We start from the raw sequence: 19,762 nt of genomic DNA, 5'->3' as shown, positions 1-19,762 counted from the left end.
AGAATGAGGATTGACACATACAATATCAAAAAAAAATAAAAAAAGAATTAAAAAGGAATATTTTATTGTTTAGGACTACATAGAAATAATAATATATATATGTTTCGACCTTAAAAAGGAAGAACACACATATATAGAAATAATTTATGTCCTTTTATATGGTAAGAATTTTTTTTTTTTTTTATTATAAATAGAATAATTTTTAATTAAAAGTGTTATTTTATTATTTTTTTTTTTTTGTCAAAGCATTTCCTACTTATTTATATTATTTTTTCGTTTTGTTTTGTTTTTGTTTTGTAATTAATATATATTTTTTAAATAGTATATTTTATTATTGTCAATGAATTATATATATTTTTTTTTTAATTTTTTATTTTATTATTATTATTCATATGACATTCATCAAAACATTTTAATTTATATATTTTTAAAATTATATAATATATAGAAAAAATAAATAAAAATTTTACATGTGGACAAATTTCATGTGTTTTTAAATAATTTATATAAACATTTATTTAAACTTCTTTTTTTTCTTATATATATATATATATATATATGATTATAGTATAAAATTCATATGTAAAATATAAATAATATTAATTTCTAAAATAAAGGAATACTAAAATATCTCTCTATATTCTTTCTGTAGGATTTAATATTTAGTGTATGTATATTATATATACATATAATGTATATATGATTTTTATTATTAAGAAATGTTATTATTTTAAGAACATGCGTCTTAATTTTTATCATATATATTTATATATTATTTATAATAATTTCTTAAATAACATTTAATTAATATATATATATATAAAATAAATATATTTTACTATTTATTATTTTAATTTAATAATATTTTATAACATTCATATGTTTTACAAACTTATTACTTTTTTTCTTATATATATATTTTGCAGTAATATACGATTATTGAAAATACATATTTATTACATATATATATATTATAATTTTAAATTTATTCTTATTAATTGTGTTTTTCTATTAATTTTTTTTTTTTTCTTTAATTTTGTTTTTATTTATTGTATCCTATATTTTTATTATTTTTTTTTAAGAATTTGTTATATATATATATAATATCAATATAGAAAAATATATAATAAAATAAATTAATAATTTTTGATATTAATTTGTTTATAAGCAATTTGGATATTTATAAATACACAAAATAAGATTATAATTTAAATATATATATATTTTTACATATATATTTTTATATGTATATTTTAGTTATTCCCTTTTTTTTTTTTTTTTTTATTTTTTAAAATGAATATATTTAAATTTTATAACATTTATTTATCACTAGCTGTTCTGGGATTTGTACATATACAAGTAAGTTAATATTGTAATGTCTTATAATATATATATATATATATATATATATATATATAATTCTTTAAATATATTTTATTTTTTATACAGTCTAATTGTGATGGCATAAATTATTCTTTGTTCCCAATTCAATTTAATAATAATATATATAGAAGGATCTTGTCTACCAATGAATCTGCTAATGTTGTTGTTGAGACAGCAAACGAAGAAAATTTTATTAATCCGATTGAACATATTGAGAAACTTGAAGAATTATGTTCTTCTAATAATAGAGAAGAAACAATAAAACAATATTTACATAAAATAGGTAGTAGTAATACTCATGGTTTTGGCGCTTCTTCATTAAATCTTGCTAACAGTTTATTAACATTATGTAATTTTGATAATGAGAACATATTAAATGATCATAAATTATTAAACCAATTTTTGAATGGAGATGTATCAAATATATTCAATGAAAATAAATCATTATTTAAAGATTTATTGAATAAAGATATTTGTGATACATATGAAATAAATTTTGATGAAAATAGTAAATGCACATTATTAACAAACAAAAATGATTTACAAATAAATAAAGACATAAAATTATTGAGAAATGAATCCGAAGAAACCAATAAATTATTAGACCTATGGAAAAGCGTCGTAAAAAATGAAGAAAACAAATTTAACCTTTTAAAAAGAAGTTTATATAATCAATATTTGAAACTTCGAAATAGAAGTAGATTACCACATAATAAATTGAATGACATATTAAATGAATGTAATATGGTAGTTAAAAAATATAATAATAATGATGATAAGACTATTAATGAAATTTTTAATAAATGGTCAACTGTTACTCCTCATAATATATTTGAATTTAGAATATTTGTAATGGCTTATAGATTAACATGGAGAACATTAATAAAAAATGTACATACAGAATATACAGAATTATTAAAAAGATCATTTAAATAAAATACTGAATAGGAATATAAATTAATACTTCCATGATGAAAATATATGATGTATATGTATTTGTATATGTAGTATCATGTTATGTCTTATAAAAAATGAAATATATTTATATGTATATAAATATTTATTTATTTATTACTATTATTTTTTTTTTTTATTACTTTGCTTGGAAGAACATCAACATGTATATATACATATATATATTATTTATTACGAATTTGATAAGAATATAAAATTAAGGATGAATATATTTATGTAAACATATGTTATTTAAATATAATCATTATTTGAAAAACATAATATATATATGAATGTTTTATAACACATATATATAACATAAAGAAATACACAAATATATATACACACACATATAAGTATATAACAAATATATATAATATGAAATATTATATTATATGTAAATGAAAAAAAATGTAAATATAAAATAAATAAGGAAGAAAAAAGAAATATTGAATATGTGTCATTATATTTTTATAGAAATATATAATCTGATTAAGGTTTATTTTGAAGTATATTTATTCTAAAAAAGACTAATATGAAAAAAGTTTCAGAATTATAATATATATATATATATATATATGTATATAATAATTTATGAATCATATTATTTTTACATTAAAATATGTTATATTGAACCAATTGAAACATTTTTTAATGAGTATAGGTATTTTATTTTATTATTCCTGAAATTTTAATTTTTTTTTTTTTTTTTTTTTTTTTTTTTTGTGTATTATATAAGCATATTATATGAGTGCTATATAAAATAATATGTAATAAAATTTATGGAATATAATAATTTTTAGAAAATATATATGAAATATATATAATGAATAAACATACGTTTAACATATATAATATTTTTATTATAATGTAATTAAATTTATTCATTATATTTTATTTTTCTTATTAAATATTTTTAATTTGATAATATTCAAGTATAAATACACATACTTTATTATATTATATTATTAATAAATAAAAAATGTCTATATAATTTTATTTTGGTAAAAAAATAATATTTCCATTATTATAATGTATTTTACAAAAAAAATTATTCTTTTTTCTATGTATATATTTTAATATGGATATCTAAAATATTTATTAATTTATTTTTAATATCCTTTATATATATATATATATATATATATATATATATACATTATTAATCTTTGTTGTTTCATAAGGGTAAATATATTTATGTGTAATAACATAATAAACCTCTTAAAAATATTTTATTTGATTATATGAATTATATTTTTAATTACCTTTTTGTATATTTTTTATTTTAGTATGTTGAAAAAAAAAAAAAATAAAAAACTTTTAATTATCTTTTAAATATATAAAATTTATGCCTCATTATAAATAATATATATTTTAAATATATTCTTTATTATAGTTTTAATTATAATATATAATTTTATAATTTTGAGAAAAATTTTTACTTATTAAAAAAATGGAATATTTTTTGTATATATTGTTTTTTTAACAAGGAAAAAAAAAAAAATATATTTTTTGATATATTTTAAATGTGGATATAATTTCAATGTTATTTTTATAACTATAACTTTTCTATAGAGAATATATAAAATTAATATATTCAGTAATATATATATAAATATATGTAAAAAAAATATTTAAGAAAAAAAATAAAATAAATAAAAATAATAAAATGAAAAAATAAAAAAAATCAGTAATTGATATATTTAATATTATAACATTAATATTTTAATTAAATTTCATAAAAATGTTCCTATGAAAAATGTAGATTAATATTTTAATAGAGTCTTCTTTTTAAATATAAAAAAAAAAGGTTTAATATAAATATATATATTGAAATATATATTCTCATTTTTATAACAGTATTATTTATATAATAGGTCATATTAAAAAGAAATATGCATGCAAATATTATTTTGTATTTTCTCTTCATATATTATTATTATATTATATATGTAAAAATAATGAATTTTATATTATAGAATATAACATTTGAGAATATTTTATAAGAAATAAAATATAAATTTATTTAAATTTATAAAAATCATAAAAACCGTTTATATTTATTTGTTATTGTTATATTCTTGGATTTTTTGTTTTTTACATTTGTTTATTTCTATAAAAGAAAATATTATATATTTTTATTTAATTAAATATTTTATATTCTTTTATATATTTTTTTTTATAATTTCATTATATTATAAAAAAAAAAAAAAAATTTATATAAATATAAATATATAACATACCTTTTATTTATAAATTGAATTATTTTAATCTTTTATACTATATAAATAAATATATATTAATATTTATCATAATTTCATTCTTTATATATCAACCAAAAAAAATTATAACGTTATTAAAATATGGGAATTAAAAAAAATTGTACTATTTATCCGTCTTATTGTGCTAAAAAGAATAAAAAAGGAACATTGTATTATGTCTCGTTTAAATTTCTTTGCTTAAGTTTATATATAATTGGATTTTATTATGTTTTATTTAATGTAAGCTGATAATATATATTTATTTAATATCAAACATTTATTACATGTATATATGTTATATATATATATATATATATATATATATATATATATATATATATTTATTTATTTATTTATTTATTTATTTTTATAGAATTCTTTAGAAAATGGCAGCTTAGAAACAGCTAAAAATTGTAATATATATAAACGAAATTTAGTTCAGGAAGAAAAAGTTAAGGTACCAAAAAAGAAAAAATTTTTTAAATATAAAAAAGGAGATGTGAGTAAAACAAAATCCAATGAAACTGATATTAAAAGTAATGAAGTAGTAGCGGAAAATGGCAATAGTAGTAATAATTGTTGTGCGAATAATAATGCGGAAAATGAAAGTAATATTTCTATATGTAATATAAATTATAATGATATGTCAAGGAATTTAACAGAAGCTGAATTATATGAGGTTTTAAATTCATTTAAAGAATGCCCCTCAAAAGAAGATCTTAGAAATATATGGACTCATACCCTTTATGTGGCGAAACAAGGTTTTGATAATATATTGCATGAGTTAAAGGCATCAATACAAGAAAATTTAGATAATGATATTGATTTGGGTAAGGGAAAACTCTTATATAACGATATATGGTCAAGAGTTTATTTCAACTATTGTACAGCAGTAGGAACAGAAGAGGCAGAATACACTAAAAGTTTTTTTAACTTAATTAATGATAAAAGTACAATTGATAATGGTTTAAAATTTATTTATTCATTCTTAGAACATTTTAATAAACTTAAAGGGGAACTAAAGGAAAATTTCGAAAAGGAGCTTTCAGAACAAATTAAGAAACGTACTAATCGTAATAAAAAGTATTAATTATAAGAATTAAAAGAAATAAAAATTTAATTATATATAACATTGAATATAAGAAATTAATATAATATATTTATTTAATTAAAAGTAATTAATTAATATATATATATATTTAAAAGTTATATTTTTTTTGAAGAATAAACAAACGTATATATATTTATGTTATTTTGCCTTTTCATGTCTATTCTGTAGAATAATACATTTAATATATATATATATTTTAGTTTTAAGAATTGATTATTATTTCAAAAATATATTAGAATTAGAAATGTGTATGTTTATATATATATATATATATATATATTTAATTTTTAAGGTTTTAATATATTATATCTATTTTATCTATTAAAATTCAAATCGAAATTTATATTATTTAAAACTGTTCTATAAGTATTATATAATTAGGAATATAAATATAGTATATTGTTAACAATTGTATTGGTGTTATTGATGTAAATTAAGTATTTCTACAATTTAAATAAGAAGGAAAAAAAAATTATTATTAATACTATTATTTACTATAAAAATACTGAATATTTTACTAAATATGGCTAAAGAATATTTAATATTATATTAATACAAAAAAAGTTTCAAATATAATAGAAAAATATATATTTTGTGTATTAAATTAATTAATCTATTTTAATACACATAATTTATGTAATCACAAAATATGATTTATATGTATATATTTTTGTGAAACATTTTGTATTATTATGTGATTCTTTAATATATTTTAAAAGATTAATATTAATATCTATTCGAAAATTCAAATCCTGTAATATGATAACCTGATGTAGCTATTTTAATTGAAGGAAAGTATTAAAAAGATATCCTGTGCTAACAGTCGTATGATTTAGTAATGATGAATGCTATTTTTGTAAATTAATATCTACTGATTTATTAATAAATATATCATAAATATTACATAATAACAATAGGTGTATTTTATAAAAAGGTTTTTCTTTTATTGTGTTTATTTATTTCTTTTAGTGATCATACTCTTCCACTTGGTCTTGTAATGTTTCTTTTGTTTGATTATATGGTATTATTTGAGCTTTATTTATATTATTTTTATGATATGAATGTTTCTTATTATATATGTTCTTACAATTTATACATCTATCAAAATGTTATGGAATATTTTATTTTTATTTGAAGTGCGTATATATATATTTTTCACTACATATTAATGAATTTTATAAGGCCCTATTTAATACAAGATTAATCTCATTTAATATTATTTTTGTATGAGGATTAGAAGAATATAAAAAGAACTATTGTTTATAAAAAAATAAAAAATATGATAAACATAAAAAAATTGTATATATATAAATATTACTATATAGAATATATATAAATGTGGAAGAAATAAATAGAAAAAAATAGTTATTAATGATTGTAAAATACTAATTTTTCTCAACTACATTATTAGATTAAAATATTATTATATATAAAATAATATTTATATATTGAATGTGTATTATATCAAGTGTTAATTTATTAAATATATATAATTTTTTTTAGTTTTTTTTTTTTTTTTTTTATATTATTGAATTAATGAAAATATAAATGTTTATAAAAATATTGAAGATAAAGTATATTAATTAATTCATACAAAAAAAAAGAAAATAAAATATATAAATAAAAAAAAAAAAAAAGGGATTGAATTATATGAAAATATTAACTAATTTCTATTAATAATACACAATATATTATTATAATTGTTATACAAATAGCTTTTTTACATATATACATATATATATATATATATATACATATACAATATAACTATAAAATATTCTTTAATAACAATTTTAATATTATAAAATTAAATTATATACTTATTTTTATTTGAATATATTTTTTCTTCAGCTTTACGTTTGTTTTTTACTGTGGTGAATGAAAAAAATTAATGCGCTTACAAAAATATGAAAGTATTGGTATAGCAAAAATTGGAGAACTAGAAAGTATTACAGCATTTTGAAAAATATCTTCTTCTAATTCTGATTGTTTATTCTGTATATTTGTATCTATTATCTTGTCTATAAAAATATTATCAAAGGCTTTCCATAGAAGTTTTGCTCTTTTAAAAAAAGTTTTTTTTTTATTATTATTTATTTCTCTCATTTCTTCATCATATTCGTTTAGCAAATCTTCCAAGGTTTCTTCTCTTGTAGTTATATTATAATTGTTATCATCTTCTGATGTATTATCATTTGATTTCTTTTTCGAAGTTTCTAACAATTCTGTTTCTGATGAACTAATTATATATTCTTCACAATAATCAGTATTATTATTTATGTGTGAGAACTTTAATTGTGACCTATTATTATACCTTAACATTTCATTCAATTTTCTTTTCATATTTAAAGTAGAAACCTTGTTAAAATTATATATTTCATTATTTATAATATTTAGAAAATGCTGAAAAAAACAAAAATGCAGAAAAATAATAAAATATATATATAAATTAAAGTGATAAAAATATAGTAATGTGTTTTTCTATGAAAATGTTTTTATAACAAATATATAAATATACTTTGAGTAAAAAAATTAGATAATATTTATATACTAACCTCATAATTAAAGTATAATGAAAAATTTAAAAAATATATAAATAATAATTTTTTAAAAAGAATTAAAACTTTGGTCATTGTGGGAATTAATTTTTATTAATAATTAATAAGTTAACATATCTATAATTTTTAATGATATATATATATATATATATATATTATATATATAACATATTTTACATTCATGAAATGGATAATATAAATAATTATATTTATATTAGATAATAATAATAATATTTTTTATAAATTATTTATTTTCATGAGAATACTTATATGAATTTATTTTATGATATATTTTTAGTATTTTGCTTTTTATAAACTATATATGCTATTATGGGATTGATAATAAATTTGTTTATTTTAAATAAGATATAGAATATATAATAATAATAATAATATTTCAAAAAATATTATGTTATTTATATTTCATTTAATATATTATTCATGTATTTATTAAATATATGAAAATTATATTTATTATATGATATTTCGTATTTAACGTTTTTTTTATTTTTTTTATTTTTTTTATTTTTAATACCTATATATAATATATTTAATTTAAATTATATGAGCATGAATTGATTTAGGTTAAATAATAAATATTTTGATAAAACAAATATTTAATTAATAAAACATTTTTATAATATATTACAATATGATATATATTATTTAATTATAATTAAGTTATGTAATATATATATTTTATTACATAAATAAAAGTATAAAATATAATTATATAAATGATAAAAATAATTAATATTAAAATATTTTGTATATATATGTTTTTTTTAAATAAAAATGATAATGTTAATTCTTATAGATTTAACAAATATGATTTTATATTAATTCTACATGAATATTCAATTTATATTGAATATTTATTTATTTCACAATGCATGAAATAATAAATTTATTATATATATTTATATACATACAATTTTATTGTTTTTGTGATTGTAACATAAAATAGTACTTTTTTATAAAAATTAATGAGTTGTATATTTTGTGATTAAATATATAATATCATATTTATTACTTAAATTAATAATAACGAAATTATAACATTTTTTTTTATAATATGATTTTTTTTTTTTTTTTTTTTTTTTTTATTTAACATATAAATGAAAATATAATTATATATATATCGGTTACTTTTAAATATTTATACAATAATTAGAATTAAACTAAAACCTTCTTCATTATAATAGTGACTATGATTATTATTTTACGTGTTTTAAATATATTTTTCTATTATATTAAAATATAGAAAATATTATATAATATATATATATATATTTTATAATACATAAATTATAATTTTTATAAATGAGGTATGCTTCATTAATAACATGAGTGAATTTTTTTGTTTTTTTTTTTTTTTTTTTTTTTTTTTGTCAAGACCATAATTTGTAATAACATAATTTTATGTTCTATTATGGTTTATATTTATAAAATTTATTAAGTTTGAATGTTTTATCTTTTAACAAAATGAGATTGTATGTTATTAAATAAAAATGTTATGAAATATATAATGTAAGAATGAATATTTGTTCTTTTATTTTTTTATTTACTGTTATATTAAGTGTGTTACTTGCAGCAAAAGAGGTAATATAAAAAAATAATAATAAAAAAAAAGAAGAATTGAAACAAAAGAATTTTATATTATATTTATATTATTATTTACATTATTTATTTTTATTAGAATAACCATAAAAAGGATTTATATGAACATGATAATAAAAACAGTTATAGTTCTTCTCATAAGAGAACTACAAGTGTAAAATGTGCCACAAAAGAACCAGTATATCATGAATTCTCAAAAGATGATAACGTACATGATAATTTTGTAAAATATAATGAAGGAGAAAACCAAAATAATTTGGATAAAGGGAGAAGTCATAAAAAATATTCAAAAAATAAGTTAAATAATAAGAATTCAGAAGATATATCTGAATCGGTTAAAAGTGAAGAACTGTGTGATTATAAAAATAATATGATGAAGGAATGTAATGTAACTTCTTCATCAAAACATATATTAAAAACAACTAGTAGGATGACTAGATTTAAGAATAAATTATATAAAATGATTTTTAAAAGAAATAAATTTTGGAGAGTTATATCAGGAATCATTACTGTTTTGGGACAGAGTGCTATAATCTGTGAGATTATAATGGTTATAGGAGTTATTCTCATACGTGCTGGTTTAGGGGCTACAACGTTAATTATTGCATCTGGAGGTGTCTTTGGAGCTATTATATTATTAATAATATTATTAATGGTTGTAGTTTTTATTCTCGTTACATGGTTATGGTCACATAAAGATATATATTATGAAACACTTGAAGAATAATTTAATATATAGAAGATGTTTTTTTGTGCAAACTATATATATATATATATATTCTTATTAATATATAAATTAATATTTAATATATATTTTTATTTGCATTTATGTGATATTTTTTATGTTTATTAAAAAATTACAGTAAATCAATTTTAATATATATATATGATTATATTATTCTATATATGATACTAATATATGTATTTTTATTTTCTTTATTTATTAAGTTTTTTTTTGTTGTTTTTATCACATGTATATAATAAAGTATATTAACTATTAATCAGGTATACATGTATAATTATTAAAAATTAATAAATATTTCTATTTATTTAAATTATAAATGAATAATATTAATATTAAGTCTATTTTATATATTTCTTGAAGTATTAATATGTGTATAAGAAACAAGAATATGTATATATATATATTTTAAATACATTTCATGATAATTAATATATATATATATATATATATATTGCACATTTTTCTGAGTATATAAATTATTATGAATTGATGTAATAAATAAATACATACAAACGCACACATATATATGTTATTAATAATATTAAATATATTTCATCTTTTCGTAATATATATGAGAAATACAGTTTAATAAAAATCCTTTTTATAATTTTTTGCAGGATTCTGACCTATATGTTGAAATTACTGTTTATATAAAAGTTATATAATTTTTCTTTTATTTCCTCAAAAGTAATAATACAGCAATATATATGATTTTTTATATGATCTATTGTATGTACTTTATTTAGTAAAATATTTAATTCATTGATGTATGTAATTAATATAACAAATTTTTTTTTTTACTCATATAAATTAGACATCCATACGATGTTTCATCAGGATAAATATCACAATATGATATATTTATATAAAAATGGATGAATGATACTTTTTAATTCTTTTAAATTTTCAGTCATACGTTTTCACACATTAAGTGATTGATAACACAAATTCTTTTAGTTTATTTTTGTGTTGTAATTCATTTATATTTTTTAATACTTTATATAATTCTTTTTTTTTGTTAGTTTTTTTGACATAACATGATAATATAAATTTTTAATTCATGTGTCGTTTATCTTTTTTTAACTTAGACAAAAGTTTTTAATATATAATTTTTTGCATTTTTCTTGGTGTATCATGATATATACATATGTTCTAACAAAAAATGAAGGTATAAAATATATATATATATATATATATAGTTATAGAACTATATTATTATTAATACCATTATATTTATTATTAAAATCAACACATTAGGAATAACTAAAAAAGAAATATATTTTATTAGTTTTTTACAAATTTATATTTAGTCTCATATTTCCTTTAATAGTAAAAAATACATATATTTTTTATTTTTATTCTTTATTAATTAAAAATTATTTAAAATTATAATAAATACACCGAAATTGTAAAGCTTAATAATAATATTTTTATAAATAAATATAATTATATATATGTTTATATAAGAACAATAATAATAACAAAGAAGGAGATAGTTGTATGTTCAACTTAAATATAATTACAATAAGAAAAATATATATTCATTTATTTAAATAAGTTAAAAATATAAGATTATTGTAATATATTTTTTTTTTTATTTATCTTTTTTTTTTTAAATATACAATTTTTTATATTTTATCCATTATATATATGTGTATGTATGTGTTTAAAATTTTAGGATAAATAATAAATTCATTTTTTTTTTAAAGTAAATATGTTTACTTTTTTTAATATATTATATTATTTTATTATTATATATAATAAGATACATATAAATAATATAATGTATTTGAAAATTTTATACTTCCAATCATATATTGTATCATAAAAAACCATTAAATCTATTTTAGGTAATTATAGTATTATTATTTAAATGAATGATTTTATAAAATAATATAAAATAAGGCATATTATATTTAGACAATTCTATATAAAAATAATATTAATTTTTTAATAATAGCAATAAAATATATATATATCATTAAATTAAAATAATTATTTTATAAATTTTCCTACATAGAAATGAATAATAATTATTATATAAATGTTATAAATAAAACGGCATATAAAATACATACATATATATATATATATATGTAATTTTTTTTTTTTTTTTTTTTTTTTTATTAAAAAGCTTATAATGTGATTTGTATGTGTGTAAAATAAAATTCAAGTTGTTTAATATATAAATAATATATATTTTTTTTTCTATAATAAATAAAATAAATGAAGCTAATTAAAAAATTAATTTTATAATATTCCTTTTATTCAATGAATTAAATTAAAATATTATAAATTAAAATATATAGATAAAGTTAAATATTTTATAAAAAAAATAAGAATAACACATATTAAATATATAAATATATGTGTTCATTTTAATTATTTATTGTTATGTGTTATTAAAAATTATTTATTACACTTTATGAATAATATTATTTGGTATATTTTAAGATTCTATATTTTTATTAAATGAGAAAATAAAATATTATAAACTATTATAAAAGCTCAAATTATTTTTTTTATGAATATATAAATATATATATATATATATATATTTAATTTAATAAGTTCTTGTTATGTGTTATTAAAATTATATATTACATTTTATAAATATTAACATTTGGTATTTTTTTAAGATTGTATATTTTTATTTAATGAGAAAATAAGATTTTATACACTATGATAAAAGCTCAACTTAGATATCTTACAAATAAATAAATAAATATATATATTTTACATATAATCTATTAAAGCTAATTCATATTAGTGTCACTTACTATGAAGTGTGTCATAATTTTTTAAATTGCATAAAATTATTATTATAAGAATATATATTTCTTTGCTTAAAAATATTACTTTAAATTATTAAAAACATAAAAAATATAGCGTTTGAAAAATTATTTTATATTTTATATAATAATGCTCATTAATATGTTTTTAAAATTTTAAATATTTGTTTGTGTAAATTTTTACCAAATAGATATATGATGAATACATTAATATAAATTCTAGTAAATATAATATATTATGATGAAAGAATTATAATTATGATATTTAATAAATATATATTATATATATATAGATTTATATGTTTTAATTTTATATTATAAAATTATAAATTTTTATAATTAATATTATAATGTATATTTTTTTTTTTTTACACAACAATTATATTATAAATTATATATATTTTTTTACATTATTATTATAATTTTTTTCTTCATTTATTCTTTTAAAATTTATTTTATTATTTTTTTTTTTTCATCTAAAATTATTATATATATACATATTTAAAATAATATTTAATACACACACAATAATAATATAATTTTTATAGGAATATTTTGATATCTATACTTTATTTATAATAACAATATATTGTAATTAAAAAATATAATTTTCACATATAATATATATATATTAAAAAGCGAATTAGTAAAAATACATATATTTTTTTATCCATTATTATTAAAAAATATGGCAATTAATTATAATAAAAATTTAAAAAAACATAAATATAATTTAAATTCTACTGATGTAAGTAGGCAAAGAATGAAATGTGGAATATCTTGTAGGTCTTTTATTTTAATGTCATTAAGTTTATATGTAATTTCATTATTTTATTTATCCTCATGGGTAAGTTGATAAAATATTTCTAAAACTTTATACTAGTTTTTTATAAATATATTTATATTTATATATTTTTGCAATGTATAATATTATGAGTAATTATATTTTTATTATTATATATTTATTTTTTTTTTTCTATATATTAATTACAGAATATATATGAAGAGAATATAGTTCAATCTAGAAAAAATATTGAAATAATGTCACGAAATTTATCTGAAATTGAAAATGAAAGCAATAATAATATGCAAAGAAAAAATACAATGAATCATTTGGATAAAACAAATGAGAGTAGTCCAAATTCATTTAATAATGAAACAGTTACATTAGAAAATAAAAATTACAATGATATGTCAAAAAGTTTAACAGAAAAAGAATTATTAGATTTGCTAAAGTCATTAGAAGAATGTCCCTCAAAAGAAGATCTTATAAATATATGGTCTCACACAGTTGGTGTTGCCAAAGAAGGTTTGGATGATATATCGAAAGAGATAAAGTCTTCAATACAAAAACATTTAGATAAAGATATTTATGTAGGTACCAATAAATATGGTGCTAGTACATTTTTATATGACTATACATGGAAGGGTATTCTTTTTAATCTTTGTGGAACAGTAGCACGTGAAGAGATAAAATACACTCAAAGATTTCGTAGTTTAATTAATGATAAGCATACACTTGATGATATATTAAAATTTATTTACTCATTCTTAGAATATTTTCAAATATTAAAAAAAGAATTACATGAAAAATATCAAACGGAACTATTACATAAAATGGCTATAATATTGAATGAAGATTATTAATAGATTTTATAAAGGTTAAAAGAAATATATGTTTAATTATAGTATGTATATAAAATTAATATGAAACATTTTTTAAATATATTGACTTATATGAAAATAATTATTTATCACTTATATAAATAAATATATATATATATATATATATATATGTACAATTCCAATTTTTTAGGAGATTATAAAAATTATATAGAAATATGTTATTTCATTCTTCATGTCTATGCTAGAATAAAATTTCTTAAATGTATATATTTTACATTTAAGAAAGAATGATTATATTAAACATATAAATGTTCTTATATATAAATTTTTTTTTTAAATAGATGACAATTAGAAGTGTATGTGCTTATATATATATATATATATATATATTTGTACATGTTTATATCAATATTATAATAATTAAAATATAATAATTATATTAATTTATTTTAATGATATAGTATATATAACATTTTGTGTAATTAACAAACTTATTAACATATATATTAAAAATAATAACCATTTTATTACGGTAAGAAATAAATACGAATGAAATATAAGAATTGAATGTTCTAAAAACTTCAGATTATATATATATATATATATTAATGAAATTAACGCAATTTATTATGTATCTAATATATTATTATATAAAGAAATAAAGAAATATTTATAATAAAAAGAAAGAAAAAATATTTTCTTTATGTAATTTAATTTTTTTTTTTTCTGTAAAATAAAAAAAAAAAACATAATATAGGTAATATCAAAATTAAACTTACAATTAAATATATTATATATGTATTAATAATATACGCAATTTCATAGGCATACAAACACAAACATAGAAACCCTCATGAAACATTTTAAATGTAACTTAAAAGTACATGTAAATGCAATTATTGAAAATGGAAAAGAACATAAAAGAAATAATAAAATATAAATGATATATTTATGCATCTTATAAGGGTTTATCGTTATATTGAGATAAAATATACAGAGGGCAAATATATATAAGTGTATATAATAAATATTTTATATTATCATATATTACATTTTAATGGTTTATATATGATGGTAATGTACATAAATTTTAATTTATCTAATAATATATGAAACCAATTTGTTTAATATATTATATATATATATATTTCTCTTTTAAAATATACATTAATTTTGTGTCTGTCTTTTATTCTTTAGTTAGCATCTGAAAATATACACCTATTATTATTATTATTATTATGCTTAAAAGTATGTTATTATAATGTTTGTAATTTTGTAGAATATGTTTTATATTGATATTAAGAAAATAATAAAAAAATACTTATTAATATAAAATATTCAAACTATAATATAAGTTAAAGAAAAAAACTGCGTAACATTTTAAATATGATTTCATGAGTTGATAGCATAATATATTATATACAATAATAAAAATATAGTTTATAACATGTAATAATGATATTAATACTTTATATTTTTATAATTATTATTATTATTTTTTTTAATAGTTATATTTCATTTATGATGTATTAAAATATTCTCTAATATATATTGTATATGTATTTGAATGAATTTAATCATACATATAATGAATAAGTTTAATAATAATTCGATATATATAATTCATATGTTATCATATTTAAAACATATATAAATATATATTAAATTCGAACGTAATAAAAGAATATATATATATAAAAATGTAAATATATTAATTTATTTTATATTTAAAAATATATAAATTATATTATATCTTTACATTTAAAAAATAATACAATAATATATATATTTTAAAATTAAAAAAAAAAGGCACCATGCAACAGAATAATAAAAATAAAAAAATAAAAAATAAAATAAAATAAAATAAATTGGTTGTACAACCTCATAGAGAATATAAAACTATAGAACCTATATATATATTCATATATAATATATGACATAAATTAAACAATAAATAAATAATAATTATTATTTTTAAAATAAATATTTCTTAGCATGATTGAAAATTTTAATATTATTTATTTAGATAAATATTTATTAATTATTTTAACATGATAAAAAATTAAAAGTAAATAAAATCAATAACATATTAGTTATATATATATAGTTTTTATCATTACAATAATTTATTCATTATACTAATAAAACGCATTTTAATAAATAAATTAAAATAAAATTATTTTTTTTTATATATAATTAAATAATATAAATTCATATTGTTTATGAAAACATTATAATTTAATTATAAAAATAAAATTTTAAAATAATAGATTCTTGCATATTTAGCTATATGTTATTTATAATTAAAAACTGTTTTATTCGAAATAAAAGAATCTAAAGTTTTTATATATATATAATATATATAATTGTATGCATGTACCGTAATATATTTATTATAAAACTAAATCTATTAAACAAATATATAATATAAATATATCATTTTTGTTTTATACATATATATATCAATTACAAATGAAATATTTAAGATATTTATGAATTTTCTATTAAAGAATAATTTCTAACATGCAGAAAAATATTAAATATATCATTCTATAAATATTACAACCGTTAAAAATTATATATATATATAAAAATTATTAAAATACATATTATTAAAATAGAATACAAATGTTATTTATTAATGTTATTATTTATATTAAAAATTATATAAATTAAAAAATAAACATTATAAATAATAAATAATATTATTGTATTATAAAATATATGTATATGAAAAAAAAAATATCTATTTAAAATTATAAAACTAAAAGAATATAATAATAAAAAAAAAAAAATAAAAAAAAAATAAAAAATAAATGAAATATATAAATATTTATTTTTTATTTTTTAAATAATATATATGTATATATATATATATATATATATATATGCTTTTGTTTCTATATTTAAATATATTCATTAAAAATATATGTTAAAAAAAAAAATTTAATATATATTTCATATATAATTTGTTCATAATGTTCATTATTCAGATGAAACAAATCGTATTTGTCATTCTATCCCTTTATTCTATATTACAGGAAAATGTAATATAATTAATGTATATTTATGTAATATATTTATATATATTTAAATGACTTTGTGTTTCATTGAATATAATTAAAACATATATATATATATATATATATATATATATTTATGAATATATAGTTATACAATATTATATATACAATATATATGACTGTTTATTTTTAGAATGTCGAACTAGGCTCTGTTAAGAAAGAAAATAGGATATTTAATGTATCAAATTCAATGCCAATTAGATCACTGGCAGAAGCATCTGTAGAAAAACCTTCAACTCATACTAAAAACAAATATCCAAATGAATCAATTACGAATTCAAGTAATTCTTCAGCACAAAGCTCTACAAAAGCAACAGCTGAAAAAAGTAGAACAAAATCTATGTCGAAAAGAAACGAACAAGTTAACAAACAAACAATTAGTAGACCTACATATAATTCTATTTTACAAAATCGTCAATCATCAAATGATAATAATTATAACGGTGGTTTACAAAATGTACTGCAAAGTTACAATGAAAATCGTGTAAAATGTATTGTAGACACATTGGATCTTCCTCATGATATTAAAGGTAAATTTAAAGAATTACTTTGTTTAAATGTAAATAGAATTGATCCAAATCGTCAATACAAATTATACAGAGAAATTAGAAAGCATATTGAAAAATATGAAGACGATCCAATGATTCGTAGTATTGTTGATTTAGAAAATATAGAAGATGATATTTATTATTTACGAAATCCAAAATTAGCAAAACATGTAGTATACGATACATCAAAAGAAAATAGAAGAAGACGAAAAATGGAAAGATTAGAAAAACAGAAATTAAAAGAAGAAAAGAAAAAAAATAAAAAGGAAAAAAAAGATAATAACTTTTGAACAATATGAAATGTAAAGGGGGGAAAAAAATGTAGAATCTCTTATACGTTTATGATGAAACACTAATAAATATATATGAAGAATCTATTGGAATTTTTTTTTATATAAATACATGAAATAATACAAGTGAAAAAAGCAAAGAAAAAAAAAACATTAATTTCTTTCATATATGTATATATATATATTATCCCCATTATAACATATTTATATATAAATCCACTAGAAATATTTTTTATTTTAAAAATACATTATTTTTATATTTTTCTATTAATCTAATTTTGTTTCATATATTCCTTTTCTATACAATATTTTTATTTTTTTATTATAATATTTTTCCTGGTATAAAGAAAAAAATTACTTAATTTTTAATAAAAAAAATTTACTAATATTCAAGAGAATTACTCTAATTTTTTTCCGTATTAATAATATATATATATATATAATACACATTATTATAATCACATGTAGTCTAATATAATTTTAAATAAAATATATATATTAATATATAATTTTTGTTCACACATTCTTCATTTCGAAATAATATAAAAACAAATAAAAAACCTTTAGTATATTTTATTATTGAAAAATATTAATGAATGTATATATGAAAAAATGTTTTTTCTTTTTTTTTTAATATATACATGTAAAATTTTTTTAGGTAAAAATAAATTAAGTTCCAGACATGTATAAAATATAGGGGCAAAACGAAATAGTCTTATATTTAATTTTGAAAAATATGAATGCAATTATTTTACGTGATAAAGAATATAAATAAAGTCTTTTATTACAAA

At 15.1% G+C, this 19,762-nt stretch overlaps 6 protein-coding genes across 6 annotated transcripts; 5 read left to right on the top strand and 1 right to left on the bottom strand.

The window, feature by feature from the left end:
• Positions 1–1,293: 1,293 nt before the first annotated feature.
• PADL01_0000600 (Plasmodium exported protein (PHISTb), unknown function) lies at positions 1,294–2,319 on the top strand (the record flags this gene model as incomplete). Its single annotated transcript, XM_028680394.1, has 2 exons — positions 1,294–1,359; positions 1,450–2,319. 2 exons carry the CDS (start codon positions 1,294–1,296, stop codon positions 2,317–2,319), a joined length of 936 nt encoding a protein of 311 aa, XP_028541172.1.
• Positions 2,320–4,700: 2,381 nt separating this feature from the next.
• PADL01_0000500 (Plasmodium exported protein (PHISTa), unknown function) lies at positions 4,701–5,688 on the top strand (the record flags this gene model as incomplete). The annotated part of the gene is made up of 2 exons (XM_028680393.1): positions 4,701–4,838; positions 4,972–5,688. 2 exons carry the CDS (start codon positions 4,701–4,703, stop codon positions 5,686–5,688), a joined length of 855 nt encoding a protein of 284 aa, XP_028541171.1.
• Positions 5,689–7,575: 1,887 nt separating this feature from the next.
• On the bottom strand, positions 7,576–8,269 carry PADL01_0000400 (Plasmodium exported protein (hyp6), unknown function; the record flags this gene model as incomplete). The annotated part of the gene is made up of 2 exons (XM_028680392.1): positions 7,576–8,112; positions 8,228–8,269. The coding sequence occupies 2 exons, from the start codon at positions 8,267–8,269 to the stop codon at positions 7,576–7,578; spliced, it is 579 nt and encodes a 192-aa protein (XP_028541170.1).
• Positions 8,270–9,803: 1,534 nt separating this feature from the next.
• On the top strand, positions 9,804–10,614 carry PADL01_0000300 (Plasmodium exported protein (hyp15), unknown function; the record flags this gene model as incomplete). The annotated part of the gene is made up of 2 exons (XM_028680391.1): positions 9,804–9,869; positions 9,967–10,614. The coding sequence occupies 2 exons, from the start codon at positions 9,804–9,806 to the stop codon at positions 10,612–10,614; spliced, it is 714 nt and encodes a 237-aa protein (XP_028541169.1).
• Positions 10,615–14,112: 3,498 nt separating this feature from the next.
• Positions 14,113–15,071, top strand: PADL01_0000200 (Plasmodium exported protein (PHISTa), unknown function; the record flags this gene model as incomplete). The annotated part of the gene is made up of 2 exons (XM_028680390.1): positions 14,113–14,271; positions 14,418–15,071. 2 exons carry the CDS (start codon positions 14,113–14,115, stop codon positions 15,069–15,071), a joined length of 813 nt encoding a protein of 270 aa, XP_028541168.1.
• Positions 15,072–18,028: 2,957 nt separating this feature from the next.
• PADL01_0000100 (Plasmodium exported protein (hyp12), unknown function) lies at positions 18,029–18,971 on the top strand (the record flags this gene model as incomplete). Its single annotated transcript, XM_028680389.1, has 2 exons — positions 18,029–18,097; positions 18,267–18,971. The coding sequence occupies 2 exons, from the start codon at positions 18,029–18,031 to the stop codon at positions 18,969–18,971; spliced, it is 774 nt and encodes a 257-aa protein (XP_028541167.1).
• Between the last annotated feature and the right edge of the window lie 791 nt (positions 18,972–19,762).

Source organism: Plasmodium sp. gorilla clade G2, assembly GCF_900097015.1.
Source record: "Plasmodium sp. gorilla clade G2 genome assembly, contig: PADLG01_00_1, whole genome shotgun sequence".
NCBI classification, from domain to species: domain Eukaryota; phylum Apicomplexa; class Aconoidasida; order Haemosporida; family Plasmodiidae; genus Plasmodium; species Plasmodium adleri (nom. inval.).
This window is presented reverse-complemented; position numbering and strand designations above follow the sequence as displayed.